Genomic DNA, 20,767 nt, shown 5'->3' on the forward strand with positions numbered 1-20,767 from the left:
TTTTAGGATGCTGAAAAACACGATTTATTTTCTTATTATTCCTGATTTGTCTGGTGGCGATGGAGACGGGGCAGGGGGCACAGCGGGCGTGGGAGAACGAGCCGAGAAAAGCAGAAAGCAAAGGGCAGGAGGAACGACTGCAGGGACAATTCCAGAGGTGACAGCTGAGTCTATCCACCCTGCAGGAGAAAAGCGGGAGTGTGAAGAGTCTCTGCTTGCGGGAGGTGAGGAATAAAGGAATAATCCCCCTCCTTACCTGCAGGGAAAGGGCAAAAAGCCTAGGGTTTATCTGGTAGCAGGGTTTGTGAAACACCCCAGGGGTGAGGATGGATTTCCCTGGGCTGGAAGGATCGCGGAGCAGCAGGGATTGCCCAGGGCCGGTTCCAAACACCTCGAGCTGAGCCAAGCGCAGGTTCCCATAGGACAGCAGAGCCCCGCCGGTGTCACAGAGCCCCGCTGGGTGTCAGCAGAGCTCCGCCGCCGGCTCCGAGCCCCATCCCCGAGCCGTGACCATCTTTGGTAGCGCAGCCGGGCAGGAAGCGGCGCCCGCGGCTTCTCCTCCTCCTCCTCCTCCTCCTCCTCCTCCTCCTCCTCTTCTTCCTCCTCCTCCTCCTCCTTGCCAGCCTGGCAACGTGTCCCAGCCATTACCGAGACAGTGTCCCGTTCCTTCCCGGTCAATGTCCCAGCCCCTTTCGGGGACCCCAAAGCTCCTGAGGACCCCCCGTACCCCAGCAGCCCCTCCTGGGGGTGAGCAGCGCACCCGGCAGGGTCCCAGCTGGGGCTCTCGGACCCCCTCAGCCCCTCGGTGAGACCCCCGGAGCCTCCCCAGGCCCTCGGTGCGGCCCTTTGGGGGTCCCGGAGCCCCCCCAGCCCCTCGGTGCGATCCCCGGAGCCTCCCCAGCCCCTCGGTGCGGCCCTTTGGGGGTCCCGGAGCCCCCCCAGCCCCTCCGGGGGTCCCGAATCCCCCCGGGGGTCCCGAACTCGTGACCCCGCCCACACATGAGACCACGCCCATCGCCACGCCCATCGCATAATAAACCGCGCCTTCAATTCAACCCACCAATCGCAGGGCGGAATCCGCCCCGAAGCTCCACCCCTTTCGCCACACCCCTCAACTGTTCTGATCACGCCTCCGCTCCCGCCGGCCAATCGCGTAGCGGCTGTCCCGAAGCCCCGCCCCCCGCAGCGCGCCGCGCAGCGCGCCGTGCGCACATCCGGCGCGCGGGGCGGGGGCCGGAAGCGGCGGGCGCGGCGGGGCTGGGCGGCGCCGGGAGCGGCGGAGCGGGAGCGGCCGGGGGTGAGCACCGGGCACCGGGCACGGCCCGGCTCCCAGGGTCCGAGGGTGGGACCAGCGAGCGAGCGAGCGGGCGGCACCGGGCACGGCCGGGGATGAGGAGCTGAGGGTGGGAGTGAACGGCACCGGGCACCGGGCACGGCCCGGCTGAGGGTCCGAGGATGGGAGTGAGCGAGCGGCACCGGGCACGGCCCGGCTGGGGATGTGAGGGTGGGAGTGAACGGTGCTGGCACCGGCCACCGGGTACGGCCCGGGCTGAGGATCCGAGGGTCCGTGGGTGGGAGTGAGCGGTACCGGCACCGGGCACGGGCCGGATCTGGGGGCGGTACCGGCGAGAGTGAGCGGGCACCGGGATCAGAACCGAGCACCGGGATCAGAACCGGCCACGGGATCAGGACCCGGCCCAGTACCGGGGACCGCAGGACCGGGGCCGGTGGGCGGGAGAAGCCCCGGCCCGGTTGATGGGGGCGGATCCCCCAAAGGCGGCGGTTTGGGGTGAATTTGGCCCAGACCGGTGCAGACACCCCCGCAGCGCTCTCTCGGTGACCGGGGCTCACCGGGACGGGCAGGCGGGGCCGATCCGGTTTTTGGGGGTTTCTGTTCTCCCACAGCCCGGGCTCCCTCTCCATCCCCCGGGTGGTTCCCGTTCCCAGCCCGTTGCCGGTTCCTCCTCTGTGTCGTGCCTGGGATGGGATCAACGTGTGATTCCAAAGCATTCCGTGCCGGCCAAAAGGAAATTACAATAATTACCGGATTGTTTGGCAAATCCCGGGGCTCTGGAATCCCCCCAGGTGCCTTGAGAACCCGGGGATCCGCGGCATCGGGGCACTGCTGTGTGTGCCCGTCCTGTTCCTGTGTCCCTGTCATATTGCTGAGCTCTCTGGAAGCCAAAAATACCCCAAATTATCCATGCAGAGAGTTCAGCCGTGCTGGGGTAGGCACTGAGGGATCCTGAGCATTCCCGGGCTCAATATCCCAAATTATCCATGCAGAGGGTTCAGTCCATGCTGGGGCAGGCTCAGGATTGATGCTGAGCACTCCCAGGCTCAATATCCCCAGTTATCCATGCAGAGGGTTCAGTCCATGCTGTGCCAGGCTCAGGATTGGTGCTGAGCACCCCAGGCTCAATATCCCCAGTTATTCCTGCACAAACCCTCAGTTTGTGCTGTGCCAGGCCCAGGATTGGTGCTGAGCACCCCCAGGCTCAATATCCCCAGTTATTCATAGAGGGTTCAGTTTGTGCTGTGCCAGGCCCAGGATTGGTGCTGAGCACCCCCAGGCTCAGCATTCCCGATCTGCAGCTCCCTGCTGCACCCAGCCCTGCTCAGAGCCCACATCCTTGGTTACCTCCCCGCTGGATTCATCACCCTGGCAGGCAGAGGAAGTGAGAGGAGGGTGGCAGCTGAGGCTGGCAGGCACAAAACTCCCAATTCAGAGGATTGTGCTGAAAAAGGAGCCTTTGCCACAGCGCTGAGCTTTAACCCCCTCTCAACCTGTGAGCAAAACGCCAAATAACATTTCCAATGGCTTCAGGAGGGTTTGTTGTATGGGGAAGCTGGAGCAGGGGCCAGATGGATTTTTATTTTTTTTTAAAAGCACTCTTGGTTTTCTAAATCAAGTGGATCTGAAATAGCAGGAGCAGGCAGCACGGGTTCTGGCGCAGTGTCAGCAAGTATTGTTGGGTAGAAACAGCTGAGATCTCTGTCCTGGCAGCTGCTGGGACCAGCAATAGCTGTCTTGTGTTCATGGCAGCTCCTGACCACTGGCTAAATTCAGGCTTTTGACTCCTGCCTTGAGGAACTGAACTGTTTAAAAAAGAGAAAAAAAAAAAAAATTCTCCGGGCTTTTGGCAGATATAAACGTTGGAAATCATCTGGTAGCTGATCCCCTGAGATATCCCAGTGTCAGCTCAGAAATAAACTGTGGTATGTTCCTAATTTAGTTGTCCCATCTTTATTTCTTTTGCCTGTAGGAACAGGAAGTGGCTGATGCAAATGTGGTGGTGCTGACAGCAGAGTGTCGGGCTCGCTGTGAGCACGGGCGTGGGTTTGGCTTGCTTTGCCTATAAAACCAACATTTGTGTCTTCCAGAACGGCTCAGGAAGGGCTCAGGTTCATGTGCTGTCTCAGGCAAGGAAATAATTTCATTTTTTCGGCGATTTTCTGAGAATTTGCCCGCTCTGAGGCTGGGACAGGCCAGCTCCTTGATGTTCCCCAAGCTCCTCTTGCTGGGATGTGCAGGGTTCGGGGGAAATGATGTTTTTAGCAATAAAATCCTTTTATTTATTGCTCTGCTCAGCCTGTTTGTGGCACAGCCTGTCCCAGGCTGAGATGGGAATAAAGGGCAGTTGATGGCTGAACAAATGTGCTGTGAAAAAGGAATGGCCCCTCTGGCCCTGGGTGAAACTGTGTTTGCTGCTTCTGCTCCGCTGCTAATCAAAGTTCAATTGAATTGGAACGAGATTTAAATTTAAATCCTGTGTTGATGTTCTGGAAGGGAGAGCTGGGAAAGCCTCCCTCATCCCTCTGGAGCAGAGCAAAAATGACTCCTGGATGATCTGTAGAACAAAAAAAAAAAATATTTTTGGGTGGTCTGTGTTCTCATCTTCCTCTTCAGAGAAGGGAAACAAAACCTGATAATTTGCACTGAGATGGGTAAAGTCATTTTGTCACTTTTTATTGAATTATTTTATATCTACAGGCCAGTAGACAAAACACTGTCTAGGCGCAGTCCTGTGTGCTTGTTTTTATTTTCCTTGCTGAATGCTAATCTCTGATTTAGTTACAGCTCAATCTTTTTATTTCCCTCCGTGTGGGTACCCAGGCAGCAGAAATAACTTCATCCACAGGGCAAAGAGCACAGGGAGGGTGAGTCAAGGGGAGGGACTGGCATCCAGGACTTTGGGTTGCCTGCACTTAGCTCTCATTCTGCTGCCAATTTACCGACTGACTTATCTTTTAAGTTGCCCTAATGCCGCCCATTAAAAGGAAATTAAAATGAGTTCACCATCTGCCTGGCAGCAGCAGGTTTGCAGAGCTGCTGAGGGGCACCGGGGGTTGATGGATAAACAAGGCAGGACTTGTCAAATGGAGGGAGAGGGAGCATGGCAGTCCCAAGAAATGCTGATTTTGGGGATTTTGGGGTGTTAATCCCACCCAGAGCTGAGGGATGTGCTGCTCCTGCAGCTTCCTTTGCTGCCAGGGGTAGGAAGCAGTTTTCCATCTGGATTTTCTACCTGGTAATCCTGATCAGAGCTGCTGGGGTAGGAAGCAGTTTTCCATCTGGATTTTCTACCTGGTAATCCTGATCAGAGCTGCTGGGGTAGGAAGCAGTTTTCCATCTGGATTTTCTGCCCAATATTCCTGATCAGAGCTGCAGTTTGCCCCTGCTGGGGTAGGAAGCAGTTTTCCAGTTCTCCATCTGGATTTTCTGCCTGGTAATCCTGACCCAAGCTGAAGTTTGCCCCAGGAAGCAGTTTTCCAGTTTTCCATCTGGATTTTCTGCCCAATATTCCTGACCCAAGCTGCAGTTTGCCCCTGCTGGGGTAGGAAGCAGTTTTCCAGTTTTCCATCTGGATTTTCTGCCCAGTAATCTGCTCAGAGCTGCAGTTTGGGCAGTGGGGCTGATCAGATTAGAGCCTTGCCGGGGGATCAGTGCTGCAGAGCTTTGTTTGAGTCAGTTTGATTGGAGTTTGAGTCGGGCTGGTTTTTCAGAGAGATGATTTCAGGCACAGCCTGCACTGCTGTGTGCTGAGAACAGGACTGCTCTTCACAGCATTTTCAGATTGCTCTGCTCAGGAGACCACAGGCTCTGTGCAGCCCCCAAAAACCTGTAAAAACAGTAATAATTTGGTTGCCAGTGCAGTCAGGTGCTTTGTTAAGTGTTAAATTTACCCACTTTTAACTGGAGGCTCTCCTGGTAGTGCCAAGCAGAGGTGACAGTGAGGTCTCAAACAAGACCATGGGGCAGAGCTTGAACAGATTTCTCCTCCAGAGCACCTCTCTGGATTGCCCAGGCCATGTAAAATGTGATTTAAGTGTTGCAGCAGATGGGACTGAAGGCCAGGGAACAGATTCTGCTTGTGCTGGCAGGATCCACGTGTAAATCAGTTTGGAGAGATCACTGTGATGACATTTCCAGTGTTAATTTTCTGATGGCTGGGGAAAATAACTGCTCCGGGTGCCTGCTGCCCTGTCTGAGCATGGCACAGCCACCCTGGCAGTGGCTTTTGGGGGAGAAATCCCACATTTTGTGAGCCAGCTCTGTCCTGGCTGTGCTGCCAGGGGAGCTCAGGTTTTTGGAGGGCTTGGAATTAATGATGCAGGGCTCCCAATTAAAGATGCAGGGCTGGAATTAAAGATGTAGGGCTGGAATCAAAGATGCTCACAGTCGAAGATGCAGGGCTCCCAATTAATGAAAGATGCAGGGCTGGAATGAAAGATGTAGGGCTGGAATTAAAGATGCTCACAGTTGAAGATGCAGGGCTCACAGTTGAAGATGCAGGGCTGGAATTAAAGATGCTCACAGCTGAAGATGCAGAGCTCCCAATTAATGATGCACGGCTGGAATTAAAGATGCAGAGCTCACAATTAATGATGCAGAGCTGCTCATTGCTCTGATGCAGCAGAGTTTCAGCTTCTCTGGACCCTTTTTTGGTGTATCTGGAAGCCATCCAGTGGGGTTTGTGCACAGGGTGTCCCCTGGCTCAGCACAAACAGAGGAGGAAGCTGCTTCTCTTCCTCCTCTCCCTGCCCCCCGCAGCAGGGCTGCCTCTCCTGCTGCAAGGAGGGAGGCAAGGGTGGAAAAAGGGCCTTGTTTGTCTTGTGGCATCAGTGCTGGGCTCGTGACTAACCCTGGGTCTGCCCCACATCCTCTGGGAATGAGGTGAGAACGTGCACTCCGAAGCAGCGGGGCTGGTGAGCAAAAGCAAAACTCGCAGTGAGAACTCGAGGTTTCCTCTCAGAGGGGATCCAGGGTCAGCTCGGCTGAGCAAACCCTGCCTTCCTCTCTAGGGGTGTCTGGGGAAGGATCTCCCCCTCCAGACAGGGCTCTGAGCCTCAGCAGGCTGCAGAGGGAAGCTGTGTGCAGGCTGCTGTGGTGATTCATGCTGTAAAACCTTTCTGATAAGATAAAAATGCCCCAGCGGCTGTGCTGCTCCCTGCCTGCATTCCCTGGGCATTGCTGTGCAGGGAGCCTGACCTGTCTGGTTGCTTGGTGCAGAGCAGTCATTAATGGAAAGTTTCTGTGACTTTTAAGGCTTTTTCCAGATGACATGCAGCCAATGGCTGGCGTGCCTGGGCCTCTTTCCTGTGTGCTGGCTGCAGGGGAAGAGCAGGGGCTGCTGTTGCACAAGCAGCTCTGAGCTGCAAGGGTGGCCCAGGCTCTGTGCTGGGGCGGTGCTGAGCTCACAGATGCTCCTGGGAGCAGTTCAGGACTCCAGGAGGTCCTTGCAGATGCATTTGGAGACTTGAATTCACTACTTTTCACCTGGAGAGTGTGAGCTCCCAGCAGAGCAGTGACTGTGTGGGACTTTGGCCAGGACCTGACTGCACTGAGAGCCTGGGCACACCTTTGTGGTGTCACTACGAGGTTGGAAGGTGGAAGTTTCATGTCCTTACACATGTAAGGAGCCCTTAAAATGGAATAGGAACTATTCAGGAGTGAGTGTGGCAACAGCAAGAGGCTGTTGTGTAAGCCAGCCGTCTGTGTAATGGCAGGGTGCACTGCTGGCCATCCTCAGGGTGCACAGCTGGGCTGGAATGGTTCTCCTGGAACTGGCAGAGCTTGTAGCAGCCAGCCATAAACCCTGTGTGGCACCCGGGGATGCAGTAACTGTGTCCTGTTGTGCAGGTTGTGGACAGCAGCAGACATGGAGAGGCTGGTGGAGCGCCTGGAGAAGGCTGTGGAGCGCCTGGAGAACGTGTGCCAAGGCCCTGGCATGTGTGGGGATTCCTCTGCCAAAGGTGAGGCCCAGGGCACCCCCGGGGCACTGCAGAGCTGGCACAGGGCTCGCTCTGGGCTGCCAGGCTGGAGGGGGCTGCCCGTGGAGATAAAAACCCTGTGGCTGCAGCACTTCCCCAGGCTGGGCTCAGCCTCCTGCAGGGGGGGGGGGTGCTGTGGCAGCCTGGGGGTGCTCCTGGTGATCTCTGTGCTCTGCTTTTCCCACAGGAGTGGCTCAGTACGTGCAGGCTTTCGATGCCCTTCTGGCCGGGCCCGTGGCCGAGTACACCAAGATCAGCAGAGAAGTCGGTGGGGATGTGCAGAAGCACGTAAGGACCCTGTTCCTCCTCTGCTCCAGGGGGGCTGCCTCTCTCTCCTCAGGGCTGCAAGGGCCAGATTTGCTCTAGCACTGTGTCCCAGGACCTTTAGAACCCCTGAGGGTTCAAAGCAGATGCCCAGATAACTCCAGGTTGCCACCTACACACTCAGGGTGAACCAAACCTTCTCCTGGAAATCCTGAAGTGCCTGGCGGTGTCCAGACCTCCTTCAGGAGGCCTGAAAGCTCCCCAGCTCCCTCTGCTGAGGTTCCCCTGGGGATGGGTTCCTCCAGGAATGTGTTTTGAGTTGGTGGGGGTGGTTCCTCACAGCTGGGGTGGTTTGTTGTGGTTCACACGGGAATCTCCCTCATGTTTGTGTCTGTCCTCAGGCTGAGATGGTCCATGCAGGCCTGATGAGTGAGAGGGCTCTTCTGGTGGTGGCATCCCAGCATCAGCAGCCAGCAGAGGTGAGTGTCCCTGTCCTGCTCCAGTTCCTCTTTTGGCCCAGCTGTGACAGTGCTCACAGGGCTCCCAGGATGAGGGAAGAGATGGGGATCTGACTCCATGTCTCCAAGGCTGATTTATTATTTTATCATATATATTATATTAAAACTATACTAAAAGAATAGAAGAAAGGATTTCATCAGAAGGCTGGCTAAGGATAGAAAAAGAATGGAATGATAACAAAGGCTTCTGAGCAGCTGACTGTGATTGGCCATTAATTAGAAACAGCCACATGAGACCAATCCCAGATGCACCTGTTGCATTCCACAGCAGCAGATAATCATTGTTTGCATTTTGTTCCTGAGGCCCCTCAGCTTCTCAGGAGGAAAAATCCCAAGGAAAGGATTTTCCATAAAAAATGTCATGGCTGCAGCCCAGCTGTGACAGCCCAGGTTCCCCCAGCACTCACAGGCACCCCTGGCCCGAGGGCAGAGGTTTCTGATCAGGGGTTTCTGATTAGGGAATTTCTGATCAGGGGTTTCTGACCAGGGATTTCCCACACTCTGAGGGCATGAACTGCTCTGGGTGCTCCCCAATACTGGGCAGAACCCTGGATGTTGGTTCTGGGAGCTGCAGAGCTGACATTTCCCAGTTGTTACAGCAGCTGTGGGGCTGTCAGCTCCCAGCCTCTGTCTCCAGTTTCACCTGGCACCAGCTCTGCTCAATCAGTGCTCCCTGAGAAGCTGCAGACAGGAGCTTGTCTGAGCCAGGAGCCACCCTGGGATTTGTGGAGCTCCTGCTTTTCATTATGTGATGCTGCTCAGAGACTTTCAGGCATCAAACTCGTCCAGGAGCAGAGCAGACACTTGTCTCTGCTGAATGGCCTCTGAATAATGGCCGGGCTTTTAGGATTGATTTGTCCTTAGCAGGTAATTTAACACTTTACCCTGGGCTGCTGCTTCTCAGCAGGATGTGTGCCTGAGAATCTGATCCTGAATGCATTGGCTTTTCCCTGCTGAGAACTGTATTTTCCTGAGCAACAGGATCCCACCTTGCTTTTCTTTGCAGTTATTATCTCACTCAGTCGTGCCTTCTACTGTTACATTGTGGGAGCTGGATTGCTGTGCTCCTTTCCTGTTCACTGCAAAATAGATCTGCATTTTTTCCCCCAAAATCAGCGTTGGAGGGTTGTTCTGTTCCACCAGGCTTGCTGGGATGCAGCTCTGTGCAGCCTCTAGCCTGAGAACCTGCTTACAAATCCCACGGCCACGTTATTTAAATAAAGGATTATGAACAAAGAGCAGCCTTAATCTAGGGTAGCTCTTTGTGCAGGTTGTCTGGCAGGAGTCTAATTCTGGAGCAGCCAGTTTAAAATGCAAAATGTGTGAACTCTCAGTGCTTGTGCTGAAGAATTTCCCCATCCTGGGACTGGAATGTGCTGCTGGGCTGGAGCTTCTGAAAGCGTGGCCTGGCCAGCAGTGCTTGGGACCTCTCAGTTTTCATCTAAACAGAGATGGAAAAGCAGCAAAAGCAGAAGCTGAGGTTTTGGAAGGCAAGTTTTGCCCAAATTTGTCCCTCTCTGCTGCCACCAGCAGGAGACTCTCGGATGCTAAAGGAAGGAAAAGTTTCCTCAGAGGCATCTCTGGAAATGTGGAATTGGCTCTTTGCTGTCTCTGACCCCAGAGCACTTCTGGCACTTCCAGTCAGCATTCCAAGGGAACAGCACACAGGAACAAACTTTTACCGTCCAAGTAGTGAAGGATTGACTCGAGAAATAGCTGGAATCCTCAAATCTGGCTTGGTGGGGGTGACCTTAGAACTTGCTGGGACTCTGGTTGTGGATGGGCTGTGGGTGCCAAACCTGCCCAGCACCCCTTTCTCCGAGGGTTCATGGAGGAGAGGAAAAATCCCACAAACTGTGTTGGAACAAAAGAACCCAGGAAAGGCAAATGCTATTTCTGTCCTCGTTACTAACAAGCCCTGTCAGTGTCTCCTGGATTGAACATGAGTCACAGATCTTGGCGTTCTCCCACGGCGCCGATCCGATGGGAGCAATGACTTCAGCTGGAGGAGCTGACTGTGGGACCAGGCCTGGACAGGAGCTGCAGCAGCCACTGCTGCCAGCTGGAGTCTTGTTCTGAGTCCCCACCAGCTCAGCCGTGCAGCCATTGCAGAGCCATTCCAGTGCTAATTAATCTCTTTAATTGCCCTGTCCCCGTGTGTGTTTGCAGAACGCCTTCTCAGAGCTCCTCAAGCCCATCTCGGAGCAGATCCAGGCTGTGCAGAACTTCAGGGAGAAGAACCGTGGCAGCAAACTCTTCAACCACTTGTCAGCAGTCAGCGAGAGCATCCCAGCCCTGGGCTGGGTGGCCATGGTGAGGATTCCATGGGAAGGGAATTTCCTTGGGCTGCTGGGGAGGTTCTGGAGGGCTGCTCAGTGCCAACGTGTTCTCTCTGCCCTAGGCTCCAAAGCCTGGTCCTTACGTGAAGGAGATGACTGATGCTGCCATGTTTTACACCAACAGGATCCTCAAGGAGTACAAGGATGTGTAAGTTCACCTTTTCTCCCAGGGCTAGTGTTGAGCTTGGCCAGCTGGGGCTGTGTGAGTGTTCACTGGGTCTGAGGGTGAGGAAGGGATGAGGATCTGACTCCATGTTTCAGAAGGCTTGATTTATTATTTCATCATATATATTATATTAAAACTATACTGAAAGAATAGAAGAAAGGATCTCATCAGAAGGCTGGCTAAGAATAGAAAAGGAAGGAATGATAACAAAGGTTTGTGTCTGACCAGAGAATCTGAGCCAGCTGAGTGTGATTGGCCATTAATTAGAAACAGCCACATGAGACCAATCACAGATGCACCTGTTGCATTCCACAGCAGCAGATAATCAATGTTTACATTTTGTTCCTGAGGCCCCTCAGCTTCTCAGTAGGAAAAATCCCAAGGAAAGGATTTTCCATAAAAGATGTCTGTGACAGGGCTCCTCCAGCATCTGCCCACAGCCGCTTCCCTCAGCCTTTAATTCCTCCTCTTTGTGTTCTCAGAGATAAAAAACAAGTGGACTGGGTGAAAGCTTACCTGAGTATCTGGACAGAGCTGCAGGCCTACATCAAGGAGTACCACACCACAGGGCTGACCTGGAGCAAAACAGTGAGTGCTGCTGCAGCAGGGAGCCTGGGGAGGGTCAGCGGGGCAGGAGCGGGGCTGGTGCCAGCTCCTCTCCTCTTCCCTGCTCTTCCAGGGTCCCGTGGCCACAGCAGGGGCTAAAGCAGCCCCTGCCCCCCCGGCTGGGCCTGCACCCCCACCTCCAGGGCCTCCCCCTCCTCCTGCCCCCGCGAGCTCCAGCACGGACGACTCGGCCTCGCGCTCGGCGCTGTTCGCGCAGATCAACCGGGGAGAAGGGATCACCTCGGGTATGTGGGGGCTCAGCGAGGGAGGGACTGCTCTGCTGCTGCTCCTGCTGCTGCTCCTGCTGCTCCTGCTGCTGCTGCTCCTTGTTTTCCTGCTGCCCCTCAATGCACCTGCTTAAAAAACACACAAAAACCCACCTGGCCCCACTCCGGGGCTGGCGCTTTCCCAGGGACAAATGTGTGGGGTAAATGTGGAGAGTAGCAGCCCTAGAAGGTTGATGAGTAGGAGGAAGATTATGAGGGATGTTAAAATTAGGGCTCATTTGTGTCCTTTTTTGCCTAGGGGTATTATTAGTTGTTTTGTGACTAGGTTGATAAACCATAGCTGGAGGGTTGAGAGTCAGGAATTCATCGATTGTCTAGGGAGGGAAGTGAGAGAGCTGGGAATGTTATTGAGATGAGGATTGTCACCCTCATCATTGTCACCCTCGTCTGGCAGGTGGAGCAAGGCATGAACTTGCAGCTGTAAACACCTGAGGCTGAGCCCTTTGATTTCCTGCATCTTTCTGGTGCAAAAAGTGCAAATTGGCAGCTGTTGTTTGCACAGAATTTTCCCTTTTTTGTGTTCCCTGGTGAGCACATCAGTTCAGGAGGTGCTGGGCTCAGGGCTTTTCCCAGCTGCAGAGTGGAAGAGCTGTGCCACACTCTGCTTCTGTGGTTCATGTTGTGTTCTTGTCATTATTGCAGCAGCATTTCCTGCTTCCTCCTTCCCTTCCTGTCACTCACACTTAGCCCCAGCCTCAGGAGTTTATTTGTGTTTTAACAAGTATTATCTTAGCTAGGATAACCTCTGATGCCGGGTGTTTGGGGAGCTGCATTCCTGGAGGAGAGCTGGCTCTCAGCTTTGCCTTCTCTTGCAGGTTTAAGGCACGTGTCAGATGACATGAAAACCCACAAGAATCCAGCCCTGAAGAACCAGGGGGGCCCCGTGAGAAGCGGCCCCAAACCTTTCACTGCTCCCAAACCTGCCTGTAATGCAAACCCCTCCCCAAAGGCACCTCCTTTGCTAGAATTAGAAGGCAAAAAGTGGAGAGTGGTGAGTGCCTGGTGCTGGCAGGAGTGGGTTGGAGGGATGGGAGCTTTGGAGAAGCAAAGGGGGCTCTTCTGGAGAACTTTCTCCTGAGAGGAACCAGCCTGAAGGCACCTGATTGTTTTTAAAGGGATTTTCATGGATTAATTGCTCTGCATTCAGAAAATGAAGTGTGTTTCCCCTGCCTTTTCAGGAAAACCAGGAGAATGCCACTAACCTGGTGATCAGTGACACAGAACTGAAGCAGGTAGCATATGTTTTCAAGTGCACAAACAGCACACTCCAAATCAAAGGCAAGATCAACTCCATCACCCTGGGTGAGTGGGGAGAGCCCTGGGAGCTGCTCCTGCCTGCTGGTGTGTGTGTGCAGGAGCTGGAGCCTCCAAAACCTCTGTGCCCTGATCTGCTTTTCTTTGCAGACAACTGCAAGAAGCTGGGTCTGGTGTTTGATGACGTGGTGGGCATTGTGGAGATCATCAACAGCAGGGATGTCAAAGTTCAGGTGAGTAAAAGTTCTTGTTCTCTCTCCTGGCCCTGGAGCAGTTGTGTTTCCAGACCAGGAGTGTGCAGCTGTGGAGAACACCCATGAAACACCATCTGTCCTTTGGGAAAGGGCTGACATTTGTGTCTTTGAGCTGTTTCAGGGTTTGGGTAAGAGCTGAGGCTCTGTGAGGTGGAAAGCACATTTGGCTGCCAAAGCAGGAGCACAGCAGCAGGGTTTATTCCAGTTCAGTTTGGGCATCTGATTTGGGATGGTCAGTTTGCCCAAGTTTTGTTCTAAAGAAATCAGAGCAAGAAATTGGGGAAAATCACAAACAAAAACTTTGGATTCCTGCTAAAGATGGGAATATTTGAATCCTGTGCGATCGTCACGGGGAGGGCTTGGAGTCCAACCTCTTGCCTTGAAAGAAAACACCCCAAAAATGCTGTGGCTGTCCAGTTTAGGCTAATTGTGCTCTGGCCCTGCCAGGTCATGGGTAAAGTGCCAACGATTTCCATCAACAAGACAGATGGGTGCCACGTGTACCTGAGCAAGAGCTCCCTCGACTGCGAGATCGTCAGTGCCAAGTCCTCGGAGATGAACGTGCTCATCCCCACCGACGGGGGGGACTTTGTAAGTGCAGTCCTTTGGCAGGTGGAAAACTTTGTAAGTTTGCTTTGGAATCCTCCTGCAGCCTGCTGAGGGATGCAGGAGTTGTGTCTTGATAAAGCTCTGCAGGGAGTCTTGGTTACTGTGGGGTTTGGAGGTTGTGAATGATGATCTGATTTATAGAAATAGCAAAAATACCTGTAAATAAGATTATTGCTGGTTTGTGAGAGCTGCTTATTTCTCAGGATCTCTTGGGGGCAGAACAGGCACCAGTGATGGTACAGGACAGCACAAAGCTGAGAAAAGAAATGCCTGAAGCAGTGAGAGTGGTTGCTAACTCAGCCATAAACTGATTTTTGACAACAATTCTCTGTTTTTACCCTCCAGACTGAATTCCCTGTCCCAGAACAGTTCAAGACAGTGTGGAACGGTCAGAAGTTGGTCACCACTGTGACAGAAATTGCAGGCTAAGCCGAAAAGCTCCAAGGCTCTCACCCTCCCCTGGCCCTGCTGTGGGACAAATCTGCTTTCAGATGATTTCTCTTAGATTTCTTGTACCTTTCTGCTCTCAAACTGCTTCTCTTCTACCCGAGAGACACAGCTGCCTGCCATCACTGAGGTTCCTGTGCCTGGGGCTTGGGGTAGGTGGTGGTTGTCACCTCTCTCAGCAGGAAGGTTCTTTTCTCTCTCCCCTTGTCCCATCTAACTGCACCAATCGATCAGAGTCTCGGTGAACTCCACAGCCAGTCCTGGCAGTTGGCTTTCAGAGTGTTGTTTTTGTATTGCCTTTAAGCAAAACTGGTCCATGTGAGAGGAATGTTGTCCCCTTTTTTACCAAGTGACAGTGTCTGTCAGAGGCCACAGCACCCAGCTGTCCTGGGCAGCTCCTGCAGGCTGCTCCCTCCAGCTCTCTGGAGCAGCTGCTGCCACCACAGGACACGGGAACGGTTTTGTCGGACCAAAGGCTGAGGACCTGGGCCAATTCCACCCTGATTTCTCTTCCATCATTCCCACTAGCTCAGTGCATTCCTGATTGTGCCATGACAGGAGGCTTTCATGCCCCAGTGCCACAGGAAGGCTGCAGTGGTGCCACCAGGGCCACCCAGCAGTCTGGCTGGCAGCTTGGAGCTGAGCACCTCTCATTCCATGAGCCCTCCACCTTCACAAGGCAACCTCTGCCCCAGGGCTTCCTTCCTGGAGCAGCTGAGCTCAGGTTCAGGCTGCCAGGATGGTTTTTCTCAAGCTGTGCCCTTCCCCAGAGGGAGGAGCTGCTCCATTCCAGGTCAGCAGTGCAGAGCTGTAAATACCAGAGTTGGATCAAGTCGGTTCATCACTCTCTTCCTCATCTGCAATCAGCCCCCTCTGAATCCTGTCCTTTTTCCCCTCCTGTTGCTTGGCTCTTTATTTTGGTGGAAGCTTTGTAGCCTCTGTTCCAGGGCCCTGGAGCAGAGTGATGGATCTCACAGTACTGTACTGACCCACAAAGGGAGCTGCACGTGCTTTGACCTTCATTTTTCCAACGCCTCGGGTGGCATAAGCATATCTGAAATGCATTTCTTCTGTAAAGTGTCAATGTTCTTTTTCTCTAGTACAAAACTTGCAAAAAACAAAAAAAAAGGAAAAATTATGCAAATTTTTTTTTTATTTTGAAACTGTCCTGTGACTTGTACTTGTCTTCTCCTGAGGCTTGTGAAAAAACCTTTCTTATGTACTTAAGATTATACAGAAGATAGAATAAAGTTAATGCCAACTTGCTCATTACTGTGGCTCTTGTCTCATTTTTGGGGGGGACAAGTTCCTGGGAATACTTTCCCAGAATTTCCTCAGCTCCCCTCCAAACACAGCAGCTGTCCAAGCTTTTATTTAGTTAGTTAGATGGCAAGTTCTTTATTGATTTGTTGTACAAAAGAGCATAAATCAAGGCATTAGTTGAAAACTGTTCAAGCTGTTAATACTGCTGAATTCTAAACCCTCTTTATTTTCCCAGAAACCCCAAAATTTGGCCTTTTCCCCCCTGCTGAAGCAGGGGCTGTGACATGATTGCCCTGCCTACCATGAGAGTTTTGCTGATCCCTGCATTAGTGAGCTGGGTTAATGCTGCCTGCAGGAACAGGGGGTGGAGAGCAGCTCTGAGAACTGGGGGGGATTCACCAGGGCTGTGTCAGAGTCAGGGCAAGGCTCAGCCCAGCTGGGAGTGCAGTTCCACCCTGGCAAAGCCCCCTTGAACCAAACCCCCTCTTGTTGCCCTCCCCAGTCCCTGCAGGCCTGGATGCCCCAAGGGCTGTGCACGGTGCCTGGTGTGAGTCACAGTGAAAACCCTGCCCAGGGAGCTTCACTGCAGGAAGGGGAGGATGGTGCTGTCAAACCACTCTTCTGAGAAGTGCAGGTGATCCCCCTGCACCCCCAGGAACACCAACTTCCCTGCCTTGTCCATCTGCTGCAGCCCCAGGCGATCCTGTGGGGAGAATGGGGAGATTCCAGCTCTGCTCTGCTCCTCAAGGAGGGGAAAAGGGATTCCAGGAGCAAAGCTTGGAGCAGGAGCAGAGCTCATGAGGCACTGAGGGGACCCTGGGCCAGGCAGGAACCTCCAGAGTCACTCCCTGGGTTCCACAGTGCCAGGAGTGGCTGCAGGGAAATGTCCCCTGCAGGGAAATGTGCCCCCAGACCAGCAGCTCCTGGCAGGGGAGGCAATGCCCCAGGAGTGACAGCAGCAGGGCTGTGGGACCCCAGGGACAGGAAAGGGGACACAGCAGAAGCCCCCAGCACTCACCTCTTTGTACAGCGAGGTCTCCTGCAGTGGGATGGTCTCCTTGGCTTGGCCACTTTTGTAAAACCCAAACCACTGCATAGAAATGGATAAAAAATGAAGGAGCAGCTGCTGAAGGAATGCCAGGAGCCAAGGGGGCTTCCAGGGCAGTGTCAGGCTGGGTTTGTGCCCAGGCTGCCACCAAAGGACAAACCAGAGACAAGGAAGCCCCAAGAGCTGCCCTGCCTTCCTCACCTCAGAGATTGGAGGGTCCACCATGGTATCATTGAGGAATTTCACCATCACAAACTTCTTCAGAGCCATCAGGTTCTTCTTGTAGGTCTCATTGATGCCCTGGATGGAAGCAGAACACATCCAAGCCACTGCAGAGCCCAGAGAGAGGGAAAGTGCTCAGCCTGAGCCCTCAGAGGGCAGTGTCCTTACCCTCTCCTGGTTGATGTCAGCCAGGAAAATGCTGTTTTTCCTGTACTCCTCCTCCTTCAATGGGTCATGCCAATACTCTGCCTGCACCAAGCTGCAGAGGGGACAAAGTAATCAACTCTCAACCCTCCAGGTATGATTTATCAACCTAATCACAAAACAATTAATAATACCCCTAGAGAAAAAAAGTGTTGTTCTCAGTTTGGAGCCTGGGATCCAGGACTTGGGGAGTTTTTACCATCAAATAAAGTTAAATAAAAAGTTAAATAAAGTTAAATAAAGTTCCCCCCCAGGCCCGTGCTGCTGCCTTTTGTTTCTGTGCTGAACCCCCACTGGCAGCTGGGAGTCTGTGGAGCCCAGAAGGAGGAAAACTGGCAACACTGGGGGTGTACTCACTGCTCCTGCACTGCCTTGCTGTAGGCCCCCAGGTCCAGGGTTCTGCGGATCCAGTCGCACAGGTGGGAGCTCTCCCCGGGGCAGCGAGGGAATCCATAAACCCCTGGGCAGGACAGAGCCAGAGCCAGAGCCCAGTCACCAAGCCGGGCCCTCCTGCTGCACAGGAGCCTCCCCTTGCCCAGCAGGAGCAGAGTCACCCCGGGCATCAGGCAGATTGTGGCCCTGCAAGCTCTCACACAGCCCCTCCTGCCCTGAGCTGGGGCACAGACAAGGGATGGGGGTGCTGGGGGTTCCCCACAAATCCTCCCTCTCTGCTGCACACAAACAGCTCCAGGAGCTGTGGGAATCTCAGGGCAGAGTATCTGGAATTCACTCTTAAATTCCTTTTTACGAGTCCCTCTCCTTGGGGCTTTGCAGGGAAATGTCCCCCCAAACAAGCAGCTGATTTTACAGTCAGCTTCAGGATGCTGACTGTAAAATACCCTTGTGACCCAGAAGGTTCAGTTTCACAATTTTCACAATTTCTGTAGCAATTTCCCCACAAAATAACTCATCCCAAGAGCTCCCAAGGTGGGTAAGAATCCTACCCAGGCAGAAGACAGAGGTTCCTTTCCACTGCCAATTAAGCAAGATCAAGACAATGAAATCAGCAAACACTAATTGGGCCAAAGACATCACCAGATCCAGCCGGGAACAAAGGGACAATTTAACTGGTGAGGAAGTGATCAGAGTCTAGGAAAGAGCCCCCAGAGGTGCCCAGGAGCTGTGCCAGGGGGCAGACACTACCTTGGTGCTGTCCTCCAACGGAGATGAGGCTGAGCATGGGAGGAGCAGGGCACCTCTGGGCCACAGCCCTCCTGTGGGGAAGAGCAAAGACAACACAAATTCACAGAATTCTCAGAATCACCGGCTTGGAAAAGACCTCAAAGATCATCAAGTCCATGCCCCAACCCCTCAGCTCACCCCTGGCACCCAGTGCCACATCCAGGCTTTGTCAAACACCCCCAGGGATGGAGACTCCAACACCTCCCTGGGCAGAACATCCCAGAACTTTATCACCCTTTGTGTAAAAATCTTTTTCCTGATATCCAACCTAAATTTCCCGTGGTGCAGCTTGAGGCTGTGTGCTCTCATTCTGACAGTTCTGTGTGGGCTTGCCAAGGGACTGAACACTGCCTGGAAGAGCAGGAAAACACAACCTGCCCCCTTGGAGCACTCCTGTGTCACTGTGATATTTTATGAAAAATCTCCTCACCAGGATTTCTTCTCCTGGGAAGCTGAAAAACCTCAGCTCCTCCATGTTTTGCTCCTCTGGAATGTGGTCTGGAGATTGTTTATCCAAACATGTGAATTGTTTTTTAATTAATGGCCAATCACAGCCAGCTGTGTCGGACTCTGAGTCTGTCACAGGTTTTTATTATCATTGTTTTCTTGCCTTCTGATGTCTCCTTTCTCTTTCTTTAGTATAGTTTTAGAATATAATATATAATATAATATAGTATAATATAGTATAATATAATATAATATAATATAATATAATATAATATAATATAATATAATATAATATAATATAATTAATATACTATAATTAATATATTATATTATATGATATGATGTAATTTAGGTAATTAATGCAATGCAATGCAATGCAATGCAATGCAATGCAATGTAATGTAATGTAATGTAATATATATCAGCCTTCTGAGTACATGGAGTTAATTCTCATCTCTCACTCATCCTGGGGACCTCACAACACCACAATCCTGCTTTCAGAAATTAACATTTTGTGTCTGCTGAGCACTTCTGAAGGGCCATAAATGAGGATTTGTCCCCCCAGAGCCTCTGAGCTGGAGCAGAGTGCAGACTCACAGGAACTGAGAGTCTGTGCAGGTTCTGTGTGGGCTTGGGCACTGCGATTTAACCCAGCCTGGGAGAGCAGGAAAACACAACCTGCCCCCTTGGAGCACTCCTGCCTTTAGGAATTTAACATTTTGTGTCTGCTGAGCACTTCTGAAGGGCCATAACTGAGGATGTGAGCCCCTGGGCTGGAGCAGAGGGCAGACTTACAGGAACTGGCCTCCCTGGGAGAAGCCCATGGCGTTGTAGCCGTGCTGCAGCTGCGGGTCCTGGGCCAGCTGCCGGCACACCTCGCTCACCTGCGCGTTGACGTTCATGAAGAAGCTGTTCTCCATGTCCTGGGGACCAGAGCAGGGTGCAGCATTTGTACCTGTGCTGGGGCTGCTCTGAGCTCTGCAAATGCATCGCTGACATTTGTGGTTTACAAAGAGGACCTGAGCTTTGACGGGACAGAAGTGAAATTCCTGTTCTGAGACTTCTCTTCACCTTCACTTCCCTTTCCCCTCCTGCTCTGGCTGGCAGAGCTGCCTCACGTGGGGCACATTTCCCCAAACTTCTCAACTTGAATCCCTTCAGATTTTGTTCAAAAAATTAAAAATCAGAACCCAGAATCTCCAGAACCCAGAAAACCACCTACATTACACATTATTATTTAAAGAAATTCCACAGCACTACAAAATCCTGTCAAACCCCATGAAGGTGCAGCGGTGTGCGATTGATTACACTGAAATAAATAAATGTTTGCAGATGAAGGAGCATGGCCAGGGATAAATCCCTGCCTCAGCACAGCCTCCCACGCACTACCTGCACTGGTTGAGTGTGCTAATCACTGGATTTGCATATTAATCCAATTTAGGTCAGGGATTTGTTTTCCCCCAGTGCTTTTCTGCAGGCATTAGCTGGACTTTATCGGGTTCTACCTGTCAGAGCTGTTTACCTCAGCGAGAACAAAAATTGGCCGGGAAGCAGGGCAGGAATCCCGCTGGAATCCTGTTAGAAGCACGGGCTGCAGCCCTCAGCCCCGCCCGCCCGCAGCCCCGCGGGTGACACGCGGCTCACCTGGATCAGGCTGCTCCCGATCTTGAGCGACAGGACGTAAATCCCGGGGATTTTCTTCTCCACCAGTTTTTTGATGTAGCCCATGCTCACCGGATTGCAGCAGCTGTCTCCTACAAGAGGGAACACCGGGATGCGCCACCACGCCACGGCCCCGAACCTCCACAGACAACCGCCAGCCCAGCGGCCATGGTACCGGGAGGGGCAGCACCTCCCGGTACCCGCCGAGACCGGCTGTCCGGAGGAGGGGGACACCGGAACGAGCGCCCCTCGGTGCTGCCCGGTTCCCAGCCCAGCCCCGCCGCCCCCGCGGCCCTGGCGGAGGGTTCCGACTCACCCATGCCGTGCCAGATCACCAGGGGCGCGGCGGCGGCCGCGGGGCCCGGGCACAGCCCGAGCAGCGCCAGCACCGGCACCGCCGCCCTGAGCGCCGCCATCTTGGCCCGTCACATGACCCGCCGGCGGCAATGGAGGGGCGGAGCCTGGGGGCGGGACCAATCAGGGGCGTGGATCACGAATGGGGCGTGGTTTGGCGATTGGGGCGTGGTCTCGAGGCTCCTGGGGCTGCGGGTTCGAGTCCCGCCGGTGCCGATCGCGCCCAGAAATCCCAAATTTGCCCAAATTTGCCCAAATTTGAGGCCGCACCCCGCTCCTCCCGGGACACGCGGCCGGGAAAGCCACGAGGCCGCTGCCTGCGAGCTGCCCACGTGGCGCTGCATCCTCTGTGCCCTGCCGTGCGTT

The 20,767-nt window shown here is 53.5% G+C and overlaps 2 protein-coding genes across 2 annotated transcripts; one reads left to right on the forward strand and one right to left on the reverse strand.

Annotated features, from left to right (window-relative positions):
- Positions 1-1,247: 1,247 nt before the first annotated feature.
- CAP1 (cyclase associated actin cytoskeleton regulatory protein 1) lies at positions 1,248-15,286 on the forward strand. The gene is made up of 13 exons (XM_058040083.1): positions 1,248-1,297; positions 7,145-7,257; positions 7,463-7,563; positions 7,941-8,018; positions 10,227-10,370; positions 10,459-10,544; positions 11,045-11,150; positions 11,242-11,413; positions 12,271-12,446; positions 12,634-12,757; positions 12,860-12,942; positions 13,411-13,554; positions 13,918-15,286. Exons 2-13 carry the CDS (start codon positions 7,164-7,166, stop codon positions 13,999-14,001), a joined length of 1,392 nt encoding a protein of 463 aa, XP_057896066.1. The 5' UTR covers positions 1,248-1,297; positions 7,145-7,163; the 3' UTR covers positions 14,002-15,286.
- PPT1 (palmitoyl-protein thioesterase 1) lies at positions 15,158-20,463 on the reverse strand. Its single transcript, XM_058040084.1, has 9 exons — positions 20,364-20,463; positions 20,030-20,139; positions 19,181-19,308; positions 17,900-17,970; positions 17,114-17,216; positions 16,721-16,811; positions 16,532-16,630; positions 16,301-16,372; positions 15,158-15,985 (listed from the first exon to the last, which is right to left on the reverse strand). The coding sequence occupies exons 1-9, from the start codon at positions 20,461-20,463 to the stop codon at positions 15,863-15,865; spliced, it is 897 nt and encodes a 298-aa protein (XP_057896067.1). The 3' UTR covers positions 15,158-15,862.
- Between the last annotated feature and the right edge of the window lie 304 nt (positions 20,464-20,767).

This window comes from Melospiza georgiana, chromosome 24 (genome assembly GCF_028018845.1).
Source record: "Melospiza georgiana isolate bMelGeo1 chromosome 24, bMelGeo1.pri, whole genome shotgun sequence".
In the NCBI taxonomy this organism is placed as follows: domain Eukaryota; kingdom Metazoa; phylum Chordata; class Aves; order Passeriformes; family Passerellidae; genus Melospiza; species Melospiza georgiana.

Bases quoted from the DNA above. Each gene is read 5' to 3' on its own strand.
- CAP1 (XM_058040083.1), top strand. From the start codon at position 7,164: ATGGAGAGGCTGGTGGAGCGCCTGGAGAAGGCTGTGGAGCGCCTGGAG. The intron at 7,258-7,462 runs GTGAGGCCCAGG...CTTTTCCCACAG, and splicing joins TGGGGATTCCTCTGCCAAAG to GAGTGGCTCAGTACGTGCAG. The intron at 11,414-12,270 runs GTATGTGGGGGC...CTTCTCTTGCAG, and splicing joins GGGAGAAGGGATCACCTCGG to GTTTAAGGCACGTGTCAGAT.
- PPT1 (XM_058040084.1), bottom strand. From the start codon at position 20,463: ATGGCGGCGCTCAGGGCGGCGGTGCCGGTGCTGGCGCTGCTCGGGCTG. The intron at 20,140-20,363 runs GTGAGTCGGAAC...TCCCTCTTGTAG, and splicing joins GGTGATCTGGCACGGCATGG to GAGACAGCTGCTGCAATCCG. The intron at 16,812-17,113 runs GTGAGTACACCC...TCCCCTCTGCAG, and splicing joins AGCAAGGCAGTGCAGGAGCA to CTTGGTGCAGGCAGAGTATT.